Here is a 26,707-nt window from a genome sequence, read left to right as displayed (position 1 = left end):
TCATTCTTTTGTAAAATTTAAGCAAATCAGCCCTCCTTCTGCACCTTTAAGTTGTCGGATTGTTTATATGGTTGGATGTGTTATATTGTAAATGCGTACATTTAGTTACTTTTAAACGCTTCTGATTGCAAAAAAAAAAAAAAAAAAAACGCTAGACTAATTATTTTTAGCGTATATTCATTGAAAATTTGACCATATACACTGTGCTTTTTTTTATTTAACTATATATATATTATTCATAGAATATGTTGAGAATCAGCTTTTAATGTAATGGTTAACGTCGTATTTTTCATGTGGAAAGGTTGTTGGTTCAAAACCCAACTAAAATAGCACTTGTGGATATTTAAAATTGAGAGCTTCGACTCCATCTTTATCTCAAAAACTATATTTTTTTAACAAAAATATTACTCTTGTAAGAGTTTAGCTAGTTTAATTAACGTTTATATTTTTTTTTCTTCTTTAATATTATATATATAATTACAATTTTCAAGATGTATCTAGTGAATATAATTAAGTACAATGATGATCTGAAAAAAAAATGACTCATGGTTCGCTCATTTTAACAATGAGCAAGCTGAGTCAGCTCATGAAAGCTCGTGGACCAAAAGCTCAAATATATTAGATAATGTATAAACTATAAAGTGCACCCAATTGGTAATTTTTGCACATAGCTAAATACACCCCAAAAAAAAATACAAAAATTAAGGAAATTCATAGATATTAAATTATGCATAAATTAATTTACAAATTCATAGGATAAATTAACATCACAAACCAAATTCATGCAATCCGCAACCATATTAAAAAATAATAATAAAGTCCATCAAGCAAAGCATAATATGCATCATATATTCATTTTGATAGATTGAGTAATACTCTTAATTCAAGTGCAACTAAGCAAATTAACTACTACAAATTAAGTTTTCAACTAATTTTCTACACATCAAAATATCAAATTCTCAAATTCATACAAACATAATTCACAAAATAAATTCATGCATATCAAATTCACACAAATTCATACTTAGACTGATCTAGCTCATCAGTTCTCGAGTGAGCTAGACTCAACTCAAACTCATTAATTCTGAACCAAATTAATGAAGAGCTGACTCATTAACAACTTGATCTACTAATGAACGAACTGTTAATAAGCGAGTCAGATAAGAGTCTAAATCCATCCACAAGCTACAAGCTATTTTGTCACCCCTACCTACAGCAGAAGATCAGTTCAAAGACTAAAAAGCATCAACACTCTTCATTGGCACGTGACATAATTCAACAATACCAATATTACAATCCTTCTATACTTAAGTTGTGGTCTGTTTCTCATTTGTCAAAGTTATTTTTATTTAATTCCCATAGTGAAGGTTGAAATCATATAACAGGGGAAAAAAATAAGTATCAACTCAACAAGATTCGTGCACCATGTGATGGAAAAATATAAATAAACTAAAATTGAAATAAAATATACAAAGCTAGCTAGCTCAGCAACTCCACATGTGTATTTGGCAAACTAAAAAATCATCCAAGTCATAAAAAAAAAGTGGTGCTCCCAAGCAAAATGTGATGGGGAATAAGGCGACTAATTAATTTTGACTAATTCATCCCCACCACTTGGGTATCTTGGACTTGGAATAGACGTGTTATTTGGAATTACGGGCCTTATTGTTGGCCCGTTATCAATTGCTGTTCTTTAATCTGTATTTTGCATTGATCCATTTATGCTGCTGTTGCGAGGAAAGTAGATAAAAAATATTGACGGTGTTGTTTTGATTTCAAACAGTGCATGAACACTAAAATTAAAATAAAAAAAATATTATAATATGTGCTTTATCTGAAGCTAAAATAATATTGTTAATATATTTATCCTAAAAGTATTCAAAAGCATGGTTTGCCAAAGAAAATCAGTGGTAGTGAGATTTTGAGAATATTTGACAAATTATCTTTAGTGGTATGAATTAAAGTTGGAAAATATTTTCTCGTTGAGATCAATAATTTATCCAATTATACTAAACTAATTCAATGCATTTTCTTAATATTAGTCTTGCTTTATACATAGATTATTATTTGCAAATAACTTGTCATTGGTGAACAGTTATATAATTCATATCAAAACTGACACGGTGAAATAGGACTATGCAATGATAGAGTTAGAAAATTTTAATAAAGATGACTGAAAATTAAAATGCACAATCGTAATGAGTGGAATTTGAACCCACCACAAAATACTTTAACCACTAGACTGCAACTAAATATTTATTATTTATTGAGAGTGGTTAAACTATATAAAGAGTTTAAAAAAAAAAAAAAATTTAATTAAATTCCTTAAATCCGCCCCTGGGACTATGAAAATTCAAAGTTTCATAATCAGAATGGGGTTTCAACAAAAGTGCTCGATCTCTTTTGTGATTTGTTGATAGTTACTCCGCTTAATATGTGGGACACTGGGACTATTTTCAATCGACACAATTTATTCGAATTGGAAATTGTTGACTTAGGTCAACCTTCTTTTGCCTTTAGCTCCTTTGTTGAAACCTTACAGTTAATAGTTAGATATGAACGGACGCTGTAAAGTGTGAGATTTCATTCCACACTACCCTTTTGATGAATTGAATGAAAATTACATGTCATTTGAAAACATGTTGATTTTTGACGAGTTTGAATAGCTTTCAAAGAAAAAAGAAACATATATATCAGATCAAGCAACTAGCTTTTTCAAAAGAAATGCAACAAAAGCAGATTAGATCGGGTCCGGATCCCCTGAAGTAACTCAATTTTTTAGTTTAGATTCAGACCGTCCGATTCGAATTCAGGTCAATCCGGCCGAGATGGAGCACACGGATCCCTTTAATGACGGTCCGGATCTAAATTCAAAGATTGAATTACTTTAGAAGATCCGAACTCAATTAGATCAAGGTCAGCGAATCTCCAAGTAAACTTCGTCTGGACACAAGGACATAATGGTCATGTGCGCTTAATTACGTTGAATACAAAAATTGCTGATCCAATGATGGCTTAACAAAATAGTAAAACCGTTGGATTAACGATTTTCAAAGTGGCTTAATAAATAGTAAAAAAAATCAGAAAAATATAAAATTTGGTCTCCAAGTACATATTAATATGGAGAACAAGATAACGGTTTAGATCGACTTTTTAAATTTTGAAATTTCAAATTTGAACTATGTGTATTTCGACTCATATGCTACCGAAAACACATTAGCCTATCTCTCTCTCTATATATATATAACACACATAGTCACACACACACAAAATTATACATAAATAACTAAAAATTGTACCTCTTCCCATAAGAAAGAGTCACAAGGCCCAAAAATGCCTCAAACCATACTGATCATTAATTTGCTGACTTAATCATTGATGATGTTGGATTATGACGCAAAATTACATAACATAATCATTCAATTATTCTTCTTTGACCAAAAGTTAACGACGCGTTGTCCTGTGACTTAATTTGAGACGCCATTGGTGGAATTCGTATCCTCTGAGATATCTCAAATTTTGCGTGACTTTATGGAAAATCCTAACTATTTAAAGACGTTCTGCACGAATCTCAAAGCCCACATGACACTGACCCCCTACATCACCCCCAAATAGGCACCGGACACGTCGATCACGCAAAAGTTGAGATATCTCAGAGGATACGCACTCCCATTGGTGTGGGTGGCGGAAAATATGTGTAAATTAAGTACCGAAGTTGCTCAAAATTTACTACAGTACTTCAGTAGAAAAATAAAATACTTCTATGGATTCATCTGCTTTAACTCAAGAATTCTCCGGGATTCGACTAAAAAATTGACATTAAAAGCTGAATCAATAAATAATGTGATTTTATATTATTTTATGAGAGGAACTAATAAAACACTTTTTTAGTTAGCATATTTTATATTATTTTATGAGAGGAACTAATAAAATACCTTTTTGCAAAAAAGGAATTTCAAATGACAAAATTGAATTAAAAAAAATTATAGGAAGAGCTTACTTAGTTAGCATATTTTTCCCTCTACCTCCCTCAGTCCTTGGGAGTGTGAATATATATATATATAGAGATGGGCTATTGTGTATATATATATATATTTGGATATTTTGTTCTAAACAATTGTTAAAGACGTTTTTGAAAAAATAAAACGTCAGACAAAATTAATGTTATACAATAAGTTTAGTTAGCGTGCTATGATAATATAAAACATGTCGTCTACGATTTAAAAAATTTATCGGATAGATTTCAAACAACCAATCAAAATCATTAAAATTAATCTACTTCATTAATACATTTACATGTTAATTTTTTTTTTTAACTCTGATAGTGGCTGCATGTTAAATTTTCGATCTGCCAAATAATATTGTCGTTTTCCTTATCGTCACCAACCTGGGCTTCTAATTCAGGCCATCCATATGTAGTCCATATGCATAGACCTTTGGTTAGCAACTTAGCATACATGATTTGTGAGATGTCTAGAGAGAATTTTGACTATTACAAAAATTTTGTACAGTATAAATTATTTTCCGGTATGTACTGTCCTAAGGTGCACATTTATTAAACTTGAATATATTGTCATATTACTAGAGCTATAATGTAGTTTCGCAGTTTGAGAAAGCAGCGAACTTTAATGTTATATTTCTAATTAAGGTCCCAATTCATTACAGGATGACATGGTCCTCGTTAATTAAACATATCCCTGGTACTGGAACCAGTTATTTTCTCACCGGAAAGAAGCTCCAAAACAGGGGAGATTTTGACCGATTTGGGCAATTTTTGAAATCATGCGCAAAAGTGAATAGAATTTAAATTTTTTATTTTTGGATATTAATAAAAATTTCGGGCAAACAACCATACAATGAATCTAAGCTCCTGTTCACCTTCATGGAAAGACCAATTAGTCTTCATTTGTCTTCCAAGTAACCGTGTAAAATTAATCTATTTAAAACAGCAAGTTGCGTGTAAAATATGTTTTTGTTCCATCAACTCACTCGAGTACGTATAAGTGCAAATGCTGTGTAGTTTTTTTTTACATGCATGTGCCTCGCCTTAATTGAGGAAAAAGCGCATCTATATATCTTCCTTCAAATAGTCTACACTTCATAGATCTCATAATTTAATGGCATCTCAAGTACTGCTTAAAGTAAAAGACTGCGAGATGGTGATTAAACAGCTTGAGAAAACTTGCGAGCTGACAACCGTGCTTCAGCAAGAGATTGCTAGCATTCTCAATTACTCTTTTAATTCTGATGTCGACCTTATGTTTGAAGAATTGCAGCGCGCGTTGAAGTTGTCTCTTAACATTTTGTGCAACAATGAAGTGATCGGAAATAATGGAATTCAGAGCTCGTCTAAGAGGAAGAGAGTCGTTGATGATTACCAAGAAGAGCCTGAAAATAGGTAGGTAATTGTCAAACGAACCTCAATTCTTGTCAGAAGAATGAGAAAAAAGAAACAAAATATATTAATTACTAGTTACTAACCAAAAAAAGATTCATTTTTTTATGTGTACATGCATATACGGATATACCTAAAAGTTTTCTTCATTTTTTTTAGCGGGAATGTTTGCAAAGAAGTTCATACTCCTAAACCTTTTGATGATGGTTACCTGTGGAGAAAATATGGCAGAAAGAATATTCTAAACAGCATGTTTCCAAGGTAAGCTTTCATGATGAATATTTTGGCATGTATCTGTGGTCGATTCTATATATTAAGCATTTATCATGGTGAACAAAACACACATTATTAACCATCAACACATTTTTGTTAACCAATTACCAGGTTCAGAATTCTAAACATTTCAAATGAAAGTCCCTAAATAACACTAGAAGAGAGAAAAATATAAGATTGTCAAATTATCGATATAAAGGTTTTGGGGCATCTACCAAGTTTCTCCAAAAAAAAAAAAGGGGCTTTTGGGGCTTCTCATTAAATGAAGAGCAATTGCTCATATACAATTTGGTCGAAAAAATGTGTATGTAGGTTGGTTATGATCACTTTAAATAAGTGGAAGAAATAAGTAATTGTCCTAATACATTATGAGCTTATATTGGTATGTTTGGTTGCAAAATTGACATTTGTCTTATTAGAATAGTTTATTTTAACTTTTTGTGAGAATAGTTTGTTCTAATAAGACAAACAAGTTTAAATCTCTATATATTTGAGCTATTCTAATCCAACTAAACATATTAAATGATAGTCTCTAGCAATTCATTTAATTAAAAAACTATTGCAACAAAAAAAAATTAATGATGTTTTGTTATTACATAAAAGTTAATTATAAAGGTCTGCTAATTACTAACTTTCAGCTCCGGGCACGTCCAACTGCCATAACCTGTTTTAAACTAATATTTGTGGAGCTTTAACACTTATTTTGTTAATTCACAATAAATTAGGAAATTGCACGTGTTAGGCGCAAATTTAAGAAAAGCACAATCATTTTCAAAGCTCTTAAATCGTCTTCTTAAATTTATATATATCAAGTGGTTCTACTATATATATCAAATTCATCTTTGTCCTTGTATGAAGACAAACGTGCCAAAATCTTCTAATAGAAAATATATGTTGTTGATAAGAAAGCATCTCCATATATTACGGCACTGTAAGCAACCAACTACAATAAAATATAAAAATAAAATAAAAAGGAAAGAAATGAGTACAAAAAGTTTAATATAATAAAATCAGGTAAGAGTAGGTATTCCTGTTGTCCTAGAATTTTAAAATAAATGCTAGATACTTAAGGGTTGAAGCTATCCAACAAGATTTTGTTTCATTGCTCATTAATTATTTTGCTTTAATTTGACGGAACCAGATCACTTGCCTTCAGGGGTGAAAGGAATTTTTACTCCTAAAGCCACTGTCAAATGGAGTCGGAGTCACTTTTAACATTTAAATATTTGATCTCAGACTTACTTCGGATTCACTGTCACCTGACAGTGACTCTAGGGGCAGAAATTTCTTACCCCCAGAGATGCAGGAGATAAGGTCTCTAATTTGACAACTATCTAATGCAAACTTAATTTAATGTGCACTTCTTTTTACATACAGGGACTACTATAGATGCATTTATAGTAGCAACTATAATTGCAAGGCAAAAAAATATGTCCAGAGATCCTGCAACGGGGACCCACCCCTGTACAAAGTCATATACATTCACAACCACACTTGTAATACTCACGTTACCAATTCTCAGCAAATACTGGGTTTTTCTGCAAAAGAGATGCCTCAATCTTAGCTCTCTCTGAACTCATATGCTATCACACGTGACGAAGAAGAACGTGCGGCTTTTCGATCGTGTCTGGAAAGCGTCATTGGAGGCGCCCGTAGGGATCAACAACAAGAGATAGCCCCATATAGTTGTGATGATGTTGTATCCCAACCAGGCTTCTAAATAGCTAGCTATAGCGGCGCTATAGCTTTTTCGGACCATAAACGCTAAGCTATGAGATAAAATTGTGCTAACTCAGCTACGACCGCTATTACCGCTATATGAGACCCGCTATAGCTACCGCTATGCTACATGTTTTTTTTTTTTTGCAATTTATATAGACTTCTGTACTTTTATTCTTATTTCTAATGCTACATGGTCTTTTACGATAAGTATACTAAACCAAACTATATGCTTCTATTTTTATTTGTGATTTATTCTATCATTCTATATCGAGAAATATTTAAATACTAATTATTCATTTTGATTACTCTTTTTATAGTATTCATTTGTAAAATTATTATCGTTCGTTTCAATTGAAAGCTGATTTTGATTATTATTATAATTATAAAATGTTTAAATATGTATATTGACTTCATTTACCTTATAAAATTAATTGCTCTTTGTCTATTATAATATGTAATACCATGAAGTATAAACTATTAAATAATGTTACTTTTTAGATTTTTTTTCATTCTTATTTGCGTAATTGATAAAAAGTATAGACTTAGATTAGTTGTCATTTAGTTGTTACTTCTTACATCAATTCTCTAATATTGATTATGTTGATAATTAGTAGAAATATAGAATATAAAGTTTGAAAAGGAAAAATCGCTATATGTGATAGCTTCCGCTATAGCTACGCTATTCGCAATAGCTTTTTTTTTTAGTCTCCCCGCTATGCCGCTATAATCGCTATTTAGAACCTTGATCCCAACCAATGGTGGCGGCCCACATAAGCTCGGCTTCAAGTTATCATCCATGGGAAATGGATGACATGGTTATGATGGACCTAGGGGTGAGTAAATTGCTCATAACTCGTGAGCTGCTCATAACTCGCTAACTAAATGCTCACTTAAACTCGCTCATTAACAACTCGCTCATTTAATAAATGAGCGAGCATGAGCATGCTCCAACTCGCTCATTTAAAATTTGTCACATCTAATCCCGCCGCCATATTCAATCCCAAATATTCATAGTTTATACATTTATTTATTTTTTTTAAACAGACGCCTCATAGTTTATACATTCATTTTTTTTATACATTTATTCAATCCCAAATATCTAATCCCGCTCGCTTAAACAGACGCCTCAAAATCGACAAGACGATAGCTGTTGGATTTTTATTAGTGTTGTTGTTAGTTTCTGTTTTTGGATTTTTATTAGTGTGATGTTGTTAGTTTATGTTTTTGAATTTATGTTGGATTTTTATTAGTGCTGCTTTAGTTTTTGTTGATTGTTGTTTGTTAATGCTATTGTTAGTTTATGTTGTTATTATTCTATTTTTGTAATACCGTTGATTTTTTGTTATTATTCTATTTAATTGAATTATGACAATTTATTAAATTTTAGTACTCATAACTCGTGAGCCGCTCATAACTCGCTCATTTTCGACTCGCTCATTTATCCGCTCGCTTGAACTCGCTCATTTATTAAATGAGCGAGTACGAGCATACCCTAACTCGCTCATGCTCGCTCATTAATCACCCCTAGATGCACCTATTCTGGTCACAATGGCCTGAGATGGATCTGTTTTAATTAGGAAGAGAGTTTTCTATGCTCAATTTAGGGTTTTGGTTTGGTGTCATAAATTATTTTGTGAGATTATTGCAACTTCGAGACGTTCAATTCTTTTTAGGTTTAAGTTGTGGGTTGAAAGAAGTTATTAATATATATAGCTCAACAAATTCTAGAAATTCATTTGTTATTATCTTTAATGTAAGTTTATTGTTATTAATAACCCTTAATTAAAAGTTTATTATTTCTGTTTAGGTTGTTTTGCCATATGTAAATAATCTTTACAATATCTTGTATCTCCTATGGTTCTGAAAAACTGGAATTGGAATTGGTAAATTGACTGTGGAATTAGAATTGGATGAATCAGTAGCAATTGGCTGAATTAGATTGAAAATCCGGATTTTTTTCAAAAAGAAACTTGTTTTGTGCTAAAAATAGAAAACGGAAATAGTTTGTAAAAATTAATTTGTCTAAAATTATGTTAAGATAAAAATAAAAAAATTAACATTGAGGCACAAATGCTGAAATTAATTTCTTCGCTTTTAGTTTTCAGTAAGTTAAAATTAAGGTGCATAAAATTACATAAAAACGAAAAAACCGATAAGAAAGCTTTCTATTGCTAGATCCAGCTCCTCCTAAGTACCGTAGAGGATACAGCTCACTTTACAGTTTGAGATTTAATCTCAGCCGGTTATATTATTGGGCTTTAAGATTCGTGCCAAATTAAAAAGAACGATCTGGATTCACTAATTGTAAAATATTATTTTTCAGGTAATGGAGAGGATGTGGTTCCATTGACCGGAAATAAAGATCACTCGGAAATAAATCTGCTGTGATCTCAAAAGAATCACAGGCCCTGCTTTTTCAAATGCACCCCTCTATTTTTTTTAAATGCACAAATATCAAAATCTGTTGTTTTATATGCACAAATCTCAAAACAAATAAATGGGTAGATTTGAAAAAACAGTGTCCTGTGATTCTCAAGAATTACAGCAGATTTGTTTCCCCATTGACCATGCAACCCAATGCAAATATATATTTTTTTTTTCTTTTAAACTTTGGCAGAAGCTGCAACGGCCCAACGCAAATATCAAGTGCCTATTTTATAGGCTGATATATATGTTGAAGGCTTATGAGATCCAAATTAATCTCCCTCACCCTTTCATTAGATCTGTTTGAAAACTTAACGGATTCGGAGGCCCATAGTTAATGCCTGTTTTACTGGCCTAATATGATCCGACTTAAAAAGTACCCATTCGATCAGCATATCAGAATATTCAAGTACGACCTAATTAAAATATTTTTTATGTTGATGAGCGCAAAATTTCAACCAAAAAAAACAAAGGAAAATTGATCAAAATTGCAATTGCGTTTCAAAAAGCTAACCTCGATTAAAAACCCAAGTGATTTTATAAAAAAAAAAAACCGTATTGAGAATTTCTAGTTGACAAAAAGAAGTTTGGTTAATTAGAAAAATTTAATTGACACAACTGCAACATGAATGATCAACACTCTTTTCATTTTTTTTTAATAGAAAAATAAAATATGATCCAAACTTCAAAAAGCCTGGCCTAAATGATCTACTCAAGTTAAATGATGATGTTAATTTATTGCCGTGATGTTCAATTTTGTCAAAGGCCCTTCGAGATGATAAACTTGTAATTCAAAGCCCAAAATCTAAGATTTCATATCATATGATTCACACATTAATTTTTAAAATCTGCATTAACTGATTAAGAGATACAATGGGTAGCTAGCCCATTACACTTCTTAACTGAAAGCTTTTTCTAGCTTCCGCATGTTGAAGAGGGAAATAAATCTGCCGTTATTAACACCTTGTTTGGATGGAGAGTAGAGGGAGGGAGGGAGGGAATGGAAAGGAACAAAAAGTTTTCTGTTGAATTGTGTTTGGTTGATAAAATAATGTTGGAGGTGAAGGGTATAGAAGATGAAAGGTTTAACTTTGTATCATTATAATTAATAGAATCAGTTTCTCTTTCAAATTAGAGTGTAACGAATAAAAAAAAATTTTGTTAAAAATATTTTTAGAAAAAATAACATAAATAACCAATTCTATATTTTACATATATAATTCTCATATAAGATTTTTTTTCCTCAAACCTACAACATTTACCGAATTTCTCATTAACCTCGTAAATTTTAATCAACCAAACAAGATATAAGATGAAAATGAAAGTTAAATTTATTTTCTCTCATTAATCATCCAAATACGAAGAAGTTAAATATGTTAATCTTCATTTCTATTTCTATTTCATTCCATTCCTTCCTCTACTCTCCATCCAAACTGTTCCATATGTGAATCTCAATAAAAAAATTCATGCGCCAATCTTAACAAAGATTAACGGTTGAGATCATGAAAAACAGATTCTTGTTATTCTTTTGGAATAACAGCAGATTTATTCCCGTGGATGAGATTCTATACTTATCGTGTTGTATTATTATTCTCTTTCTAATTAATGCTAGATTTGACAAGATAATTGCAAGAGCTTTCACGGTCAACTTGTTCTGTTTATAATGTAAAATTTATAAACTAATCTTCTTTGAAACTTTTATAAAACAATCCTCCTTTTAAAAATAATTAAACAAAATACCCGTCTATTTCTCTTCCTCCAATTTATTTAATCACATCTAATACAGCATCACATGCTTTTTATATAATTGTACTTAATTATTTAAGATAGGTACAAAATCACTGTTTTTGATGGTCCAACATTTTCTAAAAAATAGTGATTTTGTATTCATCTTAATTTCCATAAAATATAAATTTTGGTCTCCAAGTACATTTTAATGTAGATATCGTGTTGAGCTGTTCGAATCGTCTGTTTAAACTTTGAAATCGAAGATAAAAATGTAGAATACGATTGAGGCATAAAAGCAATGCAACATTTGAGTCCTCTATATAATTATATATCTCATGAAGTTGTTGAGATACAAGTTCCTATGACATGTCACACATAATATAAATTTAATTTTGATTACAGTTGTAACAAAAAAAAAAAAAAAAAAAAACTTTGAGATGGCTTAGCATCCTTTAGCTATACTTCTTACTCCAGATAGAAGTTGTTATATAATTATCCCATATTCATTTTAGTCTTGGTTGTGAGATAAATGATAATACGATTTAGTTTCTAATTTAATATCTTTTTCGCTGGTGATAGTGCTACAATAGCGCTATTTTCTTTTCTTTTTACCTCTATTTCTTCACTCTCCATTATTTTCCATTTAATACTTTAGCCAGTGAATGTAGTATGTTTTTAGTCTCTGTTAAATTGGTTTTAGTCATTGTTTCAAGACAACAACAAGGCACTATTTTGTATCTCAAAGTGTATAGCTCAATTATCCAACAATTATTTGTTTCATATCCGTATTAGAATCCGCATTCGTAGATTATTCGCTCCGTATCCGTATCCGTTTAAGACGGATTTGATTTTAAATTTCGATATTCATTTACTACCCGTATCTGTATCTGTATCTGTATCCGTATCCGCTCATTGAAAGGCAGATACAAATATAGTATTAGCATTATCTGCTTCGTTTACACCCCTATGTCCATACATACTGTAATGTATCATGTAACATATCCGATTATAGCGTGATCTTTTACATCCTAAATCTGAACCCAGTGTTTTAAAATGTGATTTTGTTCATACATGCGAAAGGCCACTGTATATCACATATGGCCACACATGCGAATTTGTATGCGAAAGTACATATGCGGTTTTACTATGCTTTGTTAAAGAAATATAGATAAAATAAAATTAATTTATATCTAAAGACTTGTTTAGCCTAGTAGTTTGTGCTATTTATCATATTATAAAGGTTATAGATTCTAATCTCCTTCACTCCAAAATAATTTTTAAGTCTTTTTTTAAGTCTGCATGGACCGTATATGTGCTCGTATATTCAAAACCGCATAAACTTGACTGCATAAAATTTTGTATGCGAAAGACCACTGCATAAGCATATGCGGTCCATGCGGCCGCATTTTAAAACACTGATCTGAACTGTTAAAACAAATATCAATAATCAATGTGATCTAGAGGATCCGGACTCGCCAACGGCCAACCCAACCCGTTTACAATGCTTTATTATTTCTTACGGCAGGAATCCGAATACCCGATCATCCGAATCCAAGTGACCAACACCGCTTGAAGCTCCGAACCGGATCCTCGTTTCCTCTCTTCCTCAGATCTTCTGACTAAACAGCCTTCTCTTCTCTTCTCTTCTGAAGAGAAGAAGACTAATTGGATCTCGTTTCGCTACTTAGCTTCTCAATCAAAGAAGCAGCTTTGATCGGGTAATCTTAATCGGAGAAATGTTCAAGTTCTTGAAAGAGGTGGTGTCAGGATCCGGATCGGGTCTGAAGGATCTTCCGTACAATATCGGAGAGCCGTACGCTACCGCCTGGGGCTCCTGGGTTCACTGTCGTGGCACTTCTAAGGTTACCTGTTCGCCTATCCATCCTAGTTTGTTTAATTTTGCATAATTTGGCGAATTTTGGATAGAGATCTGTTTAATTATCCATGCCATGCTGTAAAAGTAGGGCCTTGTTCGTATATTTTGAATTGGATGAAATGCCACTTAGTGACAATTAAGAAGTAAATTTGGTTATTTTAGAGTTGAGTTATTAGTTCATTTGGTTCATTACACTTGTCGTGAATAGAGATTGAGTGAAATCACTGGACTATATGCTGTGGTATTGCTTAAGGCATCTAAATATAACTCGAAGCAAATTTGGCATCCTTTTGATCCATAATTCTGTTGTAGCAATACTGGTACATTTGATCTGCATGTCTCTTATGCATCCATAAACCATATTTACTTTAACCAAGTACATAATTTAAATGGATTTTTCATTTTAAACATTTTTTAACCAGGATGACGGGTCACCAGTCTCAATATTCTCTCTTTCAGGGAGTAGTTCACAAGACAGGCATTTAGCTGCTGGTCGTAACGGTGTGAAGAGATTACGGACAGTAAGTCTCTTGCTGTATTTTACCTCACCAGCTGTGATACTTTTATTTGGCTAATAAATGCTTCTGACATGTTTTAGGTGAGACATCCAAATATATTATCATTCCTTCACAGTACAGAAATTGAGGGTTTTGATGGGCCTTCTCAAAAACATACGATTTACATTGTGACAGAGCCTGTAATTCCTCTTTCTGAAAAGCTCAAGGAACTTAACTTAAGTGGTACTCAGAGGTAATTCAACTCGCTGTTAATCTCTCTTTCTTTCTCAACATATAGCTTATATGCACAACTAATTCTGAATGATGCAGGGATGAATACTATGCATGGGGGCTTCATCAAATAGCTAAAGCTGTTAGCTTTTTGAATAATGATTGCAAACTAGTAAGTATCTTTACTATAAGCACATCTGAATTTACACTCTTATTTCTCAGTAGTTTATTGTTGTCTTTCATTTTGGCAATTCCAGGTTCATGGAAATGTGTGTGTGTCGAGTGTTGTTGTCACTCAAACTTTGGATTGGAAGTTGCATGCATTTGATGTTCTATCAGAATTTGATGCCAATAATGAGGCCGTGAATAGCCCCATGCTGGTAACTATTACTGCTCATGTTATCTGAATCTCACTAGGCTTGTTAAAGGCTCGAACCTTTTTGTTGCTCGACACTTCCTAATAGAAAAATAATGTACCTTTTGTAGCAATATGACTGGTTAGTGGGAGCGCAATACAAGCCATTGGAACTGTCAAAGTCAGAGTGGGCTACAATAAGAAAATCGCCTCCATGGTCCATTGATGGTTGGGGCTTAGGTCAGTTATTATCTCTTATATTTAATTAACTTCACTTAAAAAGTTTTAATTTGATCCAAAAAGCATTCAGAATTGCATTGTGAAAACCGTAGCTATTTTAACAGCTAAATTTCTTGAACCTTTCTATTATCCATTTTTATGGCGCTTTTTGTTTGCCAAATTTAACGGCCTTTATTGGGTTTATCAGGTTGTCTAATTTATGAACTCTTTTCCGGGGTAAAGTTAACTAAGACTGAGGAATTGCGAAACACAGCTTCAATACCAAAGGTATATGATCATGTTAACATTTGATGATTTTAACTTTGAATACTTTTGTAATTATGTGTGCGGTTTTTTTAAAGTGTCTTTTTTCTTTATTTTTTTTTTCTGTGGAATAAAATTGCTTTGAATTGATTACAAATCTATTTCTCTTCCTTTTTTATGTGCAGTCTCTTCTCCCAGATTACCAGAGGCTCCTGAGCTCTGCGCCTTCTCGTAGGATGAACCCCTCAAAACTTATTGATAACAGTGGTATGTTCACTATGGTTAAATTTCTCTGATTCTTCTTGTGATGGTGATCTCTGATTCACTATGCTTAAGAATATTGATTTACTAATATAGTGTTGATGGATGCCAATAACTGTAGATATATTCACAAATCAATGTTCTTGAGCGAAAGCCACATTGCTTCAAGATTTTTTACACTTCATTGATATATTAGTAAACAGAAGAAAGTCTGATTTTAGTTCTTCAACAATTGCATTTGGTATAATCAAGTCCCTGAACATTTTTCATATTCAATCAAACCCCTCAAATGTTGCACATGGTAGATTAAGCCCCCCTGATTGATGACTTTTGTAAGTAATATAAGGCCTATAGAGTCATCAAGTCTTAGTTAACAATTTATGACTATTAAATTAGGAGAAATTAACTAATGAAAGGATTGTAACAAAATCAATGCAAAAAGTTTATATGGCTAATTTAACCAAAAAAAAAAGTTTAGGGCTTGATTGAATCATGTGCAAAATTGAGGGGCTTGATTGAACCAAAAAGAATTTATTAGCTTGTTGGAAAATAGTGCAAACCAGCTGCAGTAGTTGAGGGTCCAAAAAATTAGACCTTCTAATTGTTTTAAGTGCAGCAAAGGCTAATTGTTTTTCTTCACAAAAAGATGTGATATTTGGAACCTCCTTTTCAAATATGCAGAGTTCTTTCAGAATAAATTGGTAGAAACCATTCAATTCATAGAGATCTTGAATCTGAAAGATAGTGTTGAGAAAGATTCATTCTTCAGGAAGCTACCAAATATTGCCGAACAGCTCCCTCGTGAAATTGTCTTGAAGAAGGTAAGCATGAAATAAATAATTATTGGAATATGGAATCATGAATAGTTGTTGGTTTAACACCGATAGAAAATTTGATAAGCCAATGAATTTTTTCTGTGTTTCATCAATTAATGCAGTTACTTCCAGTTTTAGCTTCTTCCTTGGAATTTGGCTCAGCTGCTGCCCCTGCCTTAACTGTTTTGTTAAAGATGGGTGCATGGCTGACACCTGATCAATTCAATGTGAAGGTTTGTTATGCTCCCTGTTTTATTACATTCAATTTTACATCATGGAATTTGAGTCAAGATAGACCTAACTAATTGCATATTTCAGGTGTTGCCAACTATAATTAAGCTTTTTGCTTCTAATGATCGTGCTATTAGAGTTAGCCTTCTACAACATATAGACCAGTTTGGCGATTCACTATCATCACAAATTGTTGACGAACAAGTATGCAGTTCTATGTAAAGTTATTAGTTTTTTTCTTATGGTCATTGAAATATGTAATATATTAACAATTGTAGTGTGATCTTGTAGGTCTTTCCTAATGTAGCAACAGGGTTTGCCGATACTTCTGCCTTCCTTCGGGAACTAACTCTAAAGTCCATGCTCATTTTAGCTCCTAAAGTAAAACTCTCTTGTACTTTATTTTCATATGGCATTTCCACAATTCGTGGAACTATTTTAAGATACCTTTTTTCTGATGTGGTAAGTGGGAAAATTGTCACAGCTATCCCAGCGCACACTCTCAGGGTCTCTTTTGAAGTATCTCTCTAAGCTACAGGTTCTATGTCAACAGCATTTGTTTATATTACAGAGTTGCATAAATTATGTTATCCCATCTTATGTTTTTTTCTTCTCCTTTTTATGGTTTATCTTTTCTCAGGTTGACGAAGAACCCGCAATCAGGACAAATACTACAATTCTTCTGGGAAATATAGCTAGCTACATGAATGAGGGAGTATGTCTCAATGCACTTTTACCTCTTGTCATTTACTTAACGGTTGTGATGAATTTAGATATGGGTCACAAATGCAATAAATCATATTGCGTGTTAATTTGCAAAACTAAGATTCTATGTGATAGTGCCATTGATGTATTAATGACTAATCACGCAGACAAGGAAGAGAGTCCTAATTAATGCGTTTACTGTTCGGGCCCTAAGAGACACTTTTCCTCCTGCTAGATCTGCTGGTATGCAGCCTTTCTTTAGTTTATTAAGAGGTTATCATATTATTTCTTTATTTCTGTCAAAACGAGGATGTAACAGTGTTTTATTTCCTTTGGCAGGGATATTGGCTTTAACTGTGACAAGTTCATATTACGACATGACAGAGATTGCCACTCGCATTCTTCCCAATGTCGCTGTTCTTACAATTGATCCAGATAGGTACTTGCTTTGTTTTGTTACACTTGAAATTTGAAAGAATTATATATATATATATATGGCAAATGCTTCTGTGCATACAAGGACCTATTTGTAAAATGAATATATTTTTATTATATATATATATAATTAGGGTCTGTCTAAATTGCTGCTGGCAGCAGTTCTGCCCAGATGCTGCCGGGGCTATTTTTAGCCGTGTGATGTCCAAACAACAAATCCAAACCGTTAGATGTTTAATCTATATTATAATATACTTGGAGACCAAATTTTACATTTTTTGGAATTTTTTTACTATTTATTAAGCTGGTTTGAAAACCGCTGATTTCAGTAATTTTCTGCAGCATTGAAATCAGCGATTTTCAAACCAGCTTAATAAATAGTAAAAAAATTTAAAAAAATGTAAAATTTGGTCTCCAAGTAGATTATAATATAGATTAAACATCTAACGGTTTGGATTTATTGTTTGGACATCACACGGCTAAAAATAGCCCCGGCAGCACCTGGGCAGAACTGCTGCCAGCAGCAATTTAGCCACAGCCTATATAATTATATATATACTCTCAAGAGATTGCCACCTGCATTCTTCCCACTGACATTTTTCTCATTTTTCTGAACACTATACCTCAAGAGAACTCATTTACACCAAAGTCCAATGTTCACTTAAAGATGTTGATATGGTTTTTTCTCATTTTTTGTCGTCATGAGCTTCAAATCTTGTGCATCTCCATGTATATAACTTTGTTGAGCATTCGTAGTAAACGTTTTTGTTGTTTCAGTGATGTGAGGACAAAGGCATTTCAAGCTCTTGACCAATTTTTGAGCATTGCAAGGCAGAACCATGAAAAGGTTTGGATATACAATAAGCAGTCTTGTATCAAGTTTTTTTTATTTTATTTATGACTTAAAAATGTAGAATGCTTTCTTGGAATTATGCTTTTGTATGGATACTCTTGCTTAAGAATGTATTCTTCTTCTATTGTAGCTAACAACCGGAGTAGAGAGCAGAGTTGGTGATAGCACTGCAGTACAGTCTAATGCCAACTCTAGTTTGCTCACGTGAGTATTTTCTTTACTGCCTGTCTACTTTGGCCATGTACTTAATCAAACCAGATGGTGCTTTAGTTGCGGAGAAAAAACTAATGTAATGAAATGACAATTTATGTGCAGCTGGGCAATGAGTTCTCTGACGCAGAAAGGAAAAGCATCTGACAATGCTCCAATATCTTCTGTAAATGCTAATAGCAGCACAGTTTCTTCAGCGACCTCCAATTCCAGCTTAGGTTTTCTATCTCCATTTTTCTCTGTCTAAATCATCACAGAAATCACAATATCATGATTGTTATGAACTCTTTGACATAAATTTTGCAGTGGCAGATACACCAAGTGCAGCTCCAGTGAGAACAGCATCTATGTCCAGCTTTGAGCAGGTGGCCCCACCTTCCCCTACCAGATCTGCTGATGGATGGGGAGATGCTGAGGATGGTAGTGTACCTGACATGGGAGACGAAGATGGTGGATGGGATGATGTGGACCCGTTTGATGAACCCAAACCCGCTTCTCTCACCAACATTCAAGCTGCTCAGAAAAGGCCCGTTTCACAACCTAAGCAACCAGGTACTCTCATCCTCTTTGTAATCTTCTTTACTGATGAAAAGGATCAATGGTACTTTCTGTTCATAATTTTATATACTTTTTAAATTCATAATCTAAATGCTGCTTGGACACTTCGAATAAATGACTGAACCTGTATGTGAATCGTACCCTTTACGAGCACATGCAGGGTATGCCTACAATATGTACCAGACACACCAGATGATATGCCAGATGGTGTATCATTGGTAATTAATGCCCTTCTTTTCTTGATGTCTTCAAGATACTTCCCGTGCACGGAAGCAGATACATATCGAGGCCACAGTAAATTTTTGCATCCCACATAAGCAGCTCCAGTCAATCAGCAAAGGAATAATATGGATATATCAGTTTTATTAGTATAAAATTAATACTTTTCATATTTCTCCAAGGAGTTCAAGATATCTGTTTCTGTACTTGTGTTGATTTCTCTTTCAATCTCCCGCGTCCACCCGAATTAAACTTGCATTTTTGAATTTGCTTCTTGTTTTAAAATAAAAAAAAAGAGTTAACTTAATAAAAGTTATATTTTGTTAACACTTTATTTTTGTTAAGGGTTCAAATGCCTAATGTCCTCCGTGCCTCATAATGCCTCACATCTTTTATCTCTGTTTTCAAAGTCTGAACAGTCAATCCGAACCGCTCAACACGATATCCATATTAAAATATGTTTGGAGACCAAATTATATTTTATTTGGAAAAAATTTACTATTTTTTAGATGGTTACAAATCACTGTTTTTGGATGGTCCAGAAACAGTGATTTTGTACCTATCTAAAAGTATAGTAAAAAATTTTCAAAAAATATTAAATTTGGTCTGTAATATGGAAATCATGTTGAGCGGTTCAGATTGACTATGAAAACAGAGATAAAGGATGTGAGGTATGAAAGACATGATGAGGCATTTAAACCCCTCATTTTTGTTATGTATTAATAATAAAATCCACAAATCAAAACATATCATAGCCTAACATTTCAAAACAGATGTGTCATTGAGTAGTATTGTTAACATGCCTGATACAAATCTCTGTATCTGTGTAGCTATTATCTGTGTAGCATAGCTATAAGGTATATTTTTCTCTTTCTTTATTTCAGTGTTTTGTTTCTCTGAGTAAATTTGCTTAAACATATAATTTGTCCAACTACATCAATGACTATTATATAGTGCCATTGTAGTTCCAACTTCCAACTGATACCCAATTGAAAGAAAGTATAATGGAACCAGATGATTAGGATCATTATTCAGAACAGAAAAACAGTTTCTTTTATTTGAAATGAACAAATTGAATTAGTTTTTTTCACATATACTTATTATATTTTCTTTGCCACATGCTAAATCACAGCTGTCAACTCAGCACGGGCCCCACCAACCACGAAGGCCACAATAGAAACTGAAGACGATCCATGGGGCTCTGTCTCTGCCCCCGTGCCTAAACCTGCTGCAAAAAAATTGAACCCAAAACCGACATCTTCATCTTCAGCCAAAAACGAGGATGATTTGTGGGGATCTATAGCAGCACCAGCACCTAAATCCACTGCGAAATCTCTAAAGCCAGCTACCATAAATGATGACAGTGACCCATGGGCTGCCATTGCGGCCCCACCACCTACCACAAGAGCGAAACCATTATCTCTAGGAAGAGGGAGAGGGATAAAACCATCCCAACCAAAATTAGGCGCTCAAAGGATAGATAGAACATCCTCTGGCTTCTGATAATTAAAACATTGTATTGGTGTAGTCAAGAATTTGTGAAAGGATGCGTGTGAATTGCTTTAGCTAATATGTTGGGAAAATTTCCAGCTTGAATGCGACTAAGGTCATATTATAAATTTTTTTGTAAAAGTTTCTTTCCGAGGTTTTATTTGAGTACTTGTCCAATATTACTTTTAGGTTGATTCTTCAATTAGTTCTCGATGTGTAATTTCTGTACATTGTTATGATATGTTTATAATCTAGAACAAATATATTGTATTGCAGATGCTGCAGATTATTTTTTCTGTTTACATCCTAATCTTTCATTACTGTTTTTTTTTTTTTTAATATTAGTCGACAACTTGTGAACTACCAATTTTTATTAAAGGAAAAAGTTGTGCTTAATTTGTGTTACATTACAAATTCCGCATAAATCTTTCATTACTGTTGCAAGTACTGCTACAAGCCTACAACACTTCCTAATAAGAGGTTTACAATAATAATTTTTATCTGTCAACTAAAAATATATAATTATTAATGATAAAAATATTAGAGATCTGAATTGTTGTTTCAATTCGTGTCCATATTTTACAATTCTTTTACTATTATTAATGATATAAAATAGTAAAAATATTAGGTACTTGTACTATTTTTAGATAGATAAAAATTCCCTTTTTCTTTAATACAACAATTTTCTACCTATCTAAAAAAAATGATAAAATTATAATATTTTGGACTCCAAGCACATTTTAATGTAGATCATGTTGAATGGTTCAGATGACTATTTAGACTTTGACATCACAATATATAAGCGTGAATTAAAACATATGATTCAAATGTCTCGTCTTTTATGTCTCACATCCTTATCTTTATTTTTAAAATGCAATATGTTGATCTGAATCGATAACATGATATCTCTATTAAAATGTGCTTAGATATCAAAATTTATAAATATTTTTTAAAAATGTTTGACTATATTAAATAGGTACAAAATCAATGTTTCTTAACCATTCAAAAACAACAATTTTGTACATAACTAAAAAATAGTAAATAATTTTAAAAATAAATAAATGTTGATCTCAAATACATTTTAACAAGAAATCATGTTGAACAGTTCAGATTAACTATTTAAAGTTTGAAAACAAGACAAGGATGTGTGACATGATCAAGTCACAAAAGATAAGGCATTTAAATCCTACTAATTATATAAATAAAATATTTTGCTTAATCTATGATCGTTAATAATTAAGAAGTTTTTATTGATCTGATAGTCAAACATTATTTACACAAAATAAAGCGGTCATTTGTGATCCAATGTCGATATATTTTCCATTCCGAAATCGCTTTTCTCACGAGTTAGGTCCCTCAAATCTTAAATTTGATAGATTTTATTGATGCTGATTGTTCTTTTTTACAAACCTAATATACGAAGATATGAAGGATTAGAATTCCATGTAACAAACATCCTAATTATGCACTTCAGCAACGAAACTTTCTTTCTTAGATCGTTATTTCCAAACTTTACTCATGATATAATTATTTATTCATCAAATCGAAGCTTTCATAATTATACATAGTCATTACCAAGGTTTCATCATGAAATTTTTTTTATACACAACAGAAATATTGTTTTCAATAATGATCATGTTTAAATTGCCTACCTCATCTTATTCATATTGCATCTCGCTTGACACTTAAACTATAGTTTAAAAATCTATTTTTCATCTCTAGCTCTGTAATCAAAACCTATAGAAAAAGATCCACAGCAGCTATCAACAAGCAAATTAATGACCTTATCTTTTTTTTTTAAAATAAGCAAAATAATGGACAAAATAAAAGATGTAACAGAGAAGCCAAACTTGCAAGCCAAAACAAATGAGGCAGGCAAGCATTAGAGTCCGTTTTTTTTTTCTGTAGGAAAGAAAACCAATTAGGGTTTCAAGAGCGATTGCGCGTGCACCAAAATCACACGCTTCGCTCTCTTTCCTGTGACAAAAACATAACCAAAGCTTAAAGAAAAATTCTCGAGAGTACATGAAATGATGAAAATATTTTTCTTTGCCAGAAATTGAAAGGAGGGCGGCTGGTTAGTGTTTGCCGTTGTCGGTTATTTATACCTTCTCAACTTTAGGGTTTTGTTTTGTTTCTCACTTTCTTGACATGTTTTCCCCCGAAAGGAAAGCTAGACATGGTTTACCATTAAATGCTATTCCCTAGGGAAATTTCATGTATACCCCTCAAAAACCTTGAAATTACATATTACCTCCCTCTAAAGTTTGTATTATCATATAATCATATTTACCCTAAACCTTAAAATGAAATCTTGCAAATTGGATTCTGCTAATTTGTTTGTGCCTTTAAGGTGTTTGATTGTTAGCTTGAGATGCATTTTCTTTCAATCTTGAAGGAAAGAAACATGAGGCGATGCATTCCAATTTTTTTTTTTTCCGGATGGTTTTAATCTCACTTGAGTAAAGTAAATCACTAGTCAGACAACAGAAAGCAAAAATGCTGCACAAACAATTAGAACTTTGATAGTTTACATAGTTGGAGCAAATGATGAACAAACCAAATTGCCAAGCTCTTTCCTCAGAAAAATAAAGCAATGCCCAAAAAAATAGAATTGAAGAAAGACATACATCTCTGTACACCCATATAACACAAAAGAATCAGAACATGGAATCAGTTTGAACAAAAAAGTGAAAAATGAAGCACCTTTTTTTCCCTTATGTTCCACCACAAAAGAATCAGAACCTGAATCAATTTTCCATGCCATCCTCTATGCTAAATTGCCTACTAGGGGCCATCAAAAACCGAGCCGATTGATAACCCAGCACTTTATGGAGCGGGTTGTATGTCACATCCTTGGCAGGAATTGGACACACTTGTGTTTCAGAGCACTCACCACACCGGATCCTTACAAACCTCTTTGTCGGCATGCCGATTGGCAGTTGCAAAAGCGTTGCACAACCATGGCACAACACGAATGGTGTACCGCCCAATAATGAACGGCAGTGATGCTTTGCTGGCCTTCTCTTACCTCTGCTACTACCAGAATCTGGAGTCTGTGGAGGTGGAACCTGAACACTCAATTGTCTCACTAGAGATCGTGTGCTGCGATTTGGGTGCATCGGTTTATCATTTATGCTTGCTTCAGTTTGTTGCAGTAGAAGCATTAAGAGCTTCTCTCTGGTTATACCTATTCTTGCAAGTTCATTCACAAAATCATGTAACTCATTCTGTGGGCCCGGGATGTCACCGTTTGAACCACGTGGTTTACATGTTCGCCTCGGGACAAATCGGGTTTCACCGGCACCTATTCTACTTCCCCCTTCATCAGAAGAGAAGCTTCTAGAAGAAGTGCTTCCATCAAAAGAAGCATATGAATTTCTACTTCTTGGATATGCTCTCTCATCAATATCTTCTTCAGAAATTATGCTACCTTGAATCGAGCCGTTATCGTCTATTGAATCTCTTTTACCGCTTTGGTTCATTTTGTGTTGGTTCCAGGGATGGTTGGGTTCATATACTGGTTTTGACCCCTCTACTACTTCTTCACTCTTTGATTTATATCCAAAAGGCATGTCTCTCTTTTGGGGATAATTGGTTTCATTTAATTCTGGTTTAATCTTCTCTTCTTCATAATTTGAATCATATATCAAATTATTTCCATCTATAATTTGATTCTCACTTAAGCTTTCAGCTGTAGAAGCTACAAAGACTCCCCTTCTATGAGTTCGTCTAGATACGGCATTTGTATTACGCGAGATGGTACTGCCTCCTTCATCAGAAGAGATGCTTCTAGAAGAGCCACTCATATTGTATGAACTAGGCCTTCTAGGAGGTAGAATGCTTTCTTCAAGCTTTGTATTTTTTTCTCTCTCTATAACATAGTCTTCCCAGCCGAAGCTGATTTCGGAGCCATTACGGTTATGTTTTCTCAAGTTTTCAAGCACATTTGGATGCTTTTGATTTCCAATTGGATAGGTAGAAGTACTAAATGAAGATTGCCGCATGTCATCATCATCTGAAGATGGCACGTTTCGTTCTGAAGTATTACTTTGTTGCTCAAGGGATACATCAGATGTGGTTTTCTCTAGAGATGCATTTTTTTCGGCATTGATTAGATCAGCCACTGCATGTCAGGAAAAGAAATCCCAATGAAAAATTTCCCTTTCTGATAAAAGTAGATTTGAGATGAAATGTTACAGCATGATCTACCTAATTGATACCTTGAAATATTTGCTGACATCCTCCACAAGTTAGCTGTTGGCTGCCTGTTTTTCTAATGAGAAGCCGTCGGCATCCCGGAGTCATGCATCTTGGGAACCGGCCGGACATGCTTTCTTCTACAATTGAATTTTTTTTCTATTGGAATTCTGCAATTCAATGTTTTGAAAAAAAATATATATATTATAATAACTATATTGAAATCAAATACCAGTTCAACACTGAATATTCTGTTTTCTTGTTCATCATTTTCTCTTCTTAAAGTTAGAGTTTGAAAATGCTATGATTTGATTATCAGAAACCTATATAAATTTCTATCAGAAACTAATCAGATCCTTATTATTTGAATCCAAAACACCTATTAGATTCTACAATAACTGAAAAAAGGTAATATTTTAATAATTCTGTAACTTCTGAAAATTCTCATCATAAAAGAGTAAGATCAAACAAAGAAGATTGAAAAGGATAAAGGTAAGGGGAAAAAAGGAACTTCATCAAATCCAACAACTGAGAACAATTCTAGAATTTATAAGATGTATGGTTTAGGGAATCATTGACTTCTATTGAAAATCACAAATAAAGAGCCCACAACTATTCACGATTCAAAAAAGAAAGAAATGGAGCAAAATACCTTTTGAAAATTAGAAGCCACAGATAAGAGACAATATGAGAATGAGAGGAGCAAAATACCTTAATTTGGAGATAAGAAACCAAAGATAAGGGGGCTTTACTTCTCTCTCTTCTTCTCTGATTTCGTAAAAGTATGAAAGGGCTGAGATTAATAAAACTTAACGTAGAAGATTGACTTCATTAATTAATCCAGCTACCTTCAAATTATTATAAACCGTTTGACTAGGCAATGATCAAGAGAAAGAAAGAGTAATAATAATAAAAATAAAACCAAATGGTTAACTAATGAAGCTGAGATGTCTTTTTCTTTTAGAAAGGTGGAAAAGTTCAAAGTATATACCTCATGTTTGGTTTGAGGTGTTGACGCTTAAAATGTCTTTCTATTAGCACTTGGAGATTTTTTTTTTTTTTTTGTCGTTCTATAACACTTGGAAGTATATTTTGTAAGATTTGTGTTTTGAGTAAGTTCTGTTAAATAATTTTAAGAACAGTGTTTGATCAAGTTACTGAGATGAAGTTATTTTTGTGAGATGTCATAGGTATAAATTTTGAATGGGGAGCTTGCTTTTTATCTCGGAATCAAAGGCAGTCCATGAGCAACAAATTAAATTCTAAATTCGGTATGATATTTGATGAGAGCTGTCCGATCCGAATTAAAATTTGTACATATAAAGTGTGCACAAATTTTGATGTAGATCGGATGGCTCCAACCGAATATCAAACTAAATTTAATTTGACGTTCATTAGACTGTCCCCCACTCTCTCTATCTCTATCTTTAAAAAATAATTAAGTAGCTATGCATGAATTATCTATCTCGGATTTTTTTTTTCTTGTTTCTATTATAGCACATAAGTCAAAAGTCAAAACAGAAAAATTAATACGGTGTAATTGTGATATATATTTTTTTTACTGCAATTAAAGTATATTTGCAAAATGACTTATTCCATGTAATTGTGCTATTTCTTTATTTTTATTTTTTCTTCCCTTCATTTCCTTTCCATAATAAATAATATTTAGGGAGTAGGTTCCTAAAATGAAAGCAGTGCTGAATTATAAATCTTGAGGTACAAGTATTGTATTTAATTTAATTTTT

At 32.8% G+C, this 26,707-nt stretch overlaps 3 protein-coding genes across 4 annotated transcripts; 2 read left to right on the top strand and 1 right to left on the bottom strand.

Moving 5' to 3' along the window:
• Window positions 1-5,077: 5,077 nt before the first annotated feature.
• Window positions 5,078-7,367, top strand: LOC144550653 (putative WRKY transcription factor 46). The gene is made up of 3 exons (XM_078298636.1): window positions 5,078-5,398; window positions 5,555-5,656; window positions 7,046-7,367. Exons 1-3 carry the CDS (start codon window positions 5,118-5,120, stop codon window positions 7,230-7,232), a joined length of 570 nt encoding a protein of 189 aa, XP_078154762.1. The 5' UTR covers window positions 5,078-5,117; the 3' UTR covers window positions 7,233-7,367.
• Window positions 7,368-13,002: 5,635 nt separating this feature from the next.
• On the top strand, window positions 13,003-21,037 carry CTEXP (kinase family with ARM repeat domain-containing protein). The gene is made up of 21 exons (XM_078324898.1): window positions 13,003-13,404; window positions 13,841-13,939; window positions 14,017-14,168; window positions 14,246-14,318; window positions 14,404-14,526; window positions 14,633-14,741; window positions 14,929-15,008; window positions 15,170-15,251; window positions 15,927-16,066; window positions 16,183-16,293; window positions 16,379-16,495; window positions 16,583-16,672; window positions 16,776-16,829; window positions 16,932-17,006; window positions 17,164-17,239; window positions 17,336-17,435; window positions 18,209-18,278; window positions 18,415-18,488; window positions 18,600-18,712; window positions 18,801-19,046; window positions 20,404-21,037. The coding sequence occupies exons 1-21, from the start codon at window positions 13,279-13,281 to the stop codon at window positions 20,772-20,774; spliced, it is 2,481 nt and encodes an 826-aa protein (XP_078181024.1). The 5' UTR covers window positions 13,003-13,278; the 3' UTR covers window positions 20,775-21,037.
• A 2,217-nt stretch (window positions 21,038-23,254) lies between these two features.
• Window positions 23,255-25,870, bottom strand: LOC144574807 (uncharacterized). Of its 2 annotated transcripts, none has more exons than XM_078324888.1 (3): window positions 25,615-25,870; window positions 24,986-25,132; window positions 23,255-24,888 (listed from the first exon to the last, which is right to left on the bottom strand). In XM_078324888.1, the coding sequence occupies exons 2-3, from the start codon at window positions 25,092-25,094 to the stop codon at window positions 23,513-23,515; spliced, it is 1,485 nt and encodes a 494-aa protein (XP_078181014.1). In that variant the 5' UTR covers window positions 25,095-25,132; window positions 25,615-25,870; the 3' UTR covers window positions 23,255-23,512. The 2 variants fall into 2 exon arrangements, with proteins under 2 accessions (XP_078181014.1, XP_078181005.1); XM_078324879.1 differs by having other exon boundaries at window positions 25,674-25,870.
• Between the last annotated feature and the right edge of the window lie 837 nt (window positions 25,871-26,707).

This window comes from Carex rostrata, chromosome 2, assembly GCF_964058835.1.
Source record: "Carex rostrata chromosome 2, lpCarRost1.2, whole genome shotgun sequence".
Taxonomy (NCBI): domain Eukaryota; kingdom Viridiplantae; phylum Streptophyta; class Magnoliopsida; order Poales; family Cyperaceae; genus Carex; species Carex rostrata.
This window is presented reverse-complemented; position numbering and strand designations above follow the sequence as displayed.

Excerpts from the sequence above, each read along its gene's own strand:
- LOC144550653 (XM_078298636.1), top strand. The coding sequence starts at position 5,118 with ATGGCATCTCAAGTACTGCTTAAAGTAAAAGACTGCGAGATGGTGATT. Across the intron at positions 5,399-5,554 it reads CAAGAAGAGCCTGAAAATAG|CGGGAATGTTTGCAAAGAAG; the intron begins GTAGGTAATTGT and ends CATTTTTTTTAG. Across the intron at positions 5,657-7,045 it reads CTAAACAGCATGTTTCCAAG|GGACTACTATAGATGCATTT; the intron begins GTAAGCTTTCAT and ends TTTTACATACAG.
- CTEXP (XM_078324898.1), top strand. The coding sequence starts at position 13,279 with ATGTTCAAGTTCTTGAAAGAGGTGGTGTCAGGATCCGGATCGGGTCTG. Across the intron at positions 13,940-14,016 it reads GTGTGAAGAGATTACGGACA|GTGAGACATCCAAATATATT; the intron begins GTAAGTCTCTTG and ends GACATGTTTTAG. Across the intron at positions 14,319-14,403 it reads TGAATAATGATTGCAAACTA|GTTCATGGAAATGTGTGTGT; the intron begins GTAAGTATCTTT and ends TGGCAATTCCAG.
- LOC144574807 (XM_078324888.1), bottom strand. The coding sequence starts at position 25,094 with ATGTCCGGCCGGTTCCCAAGATGCATGACTCCGGGATGCCGACGGCTT. Across the intron at positions 24,889-24,985 it reads ATGTCAGCAAATATTTCAAG|TGGCTGATCTAATCAATGCC; the intron begins GTATCAATTAGG and ends CCTGACATGCAG.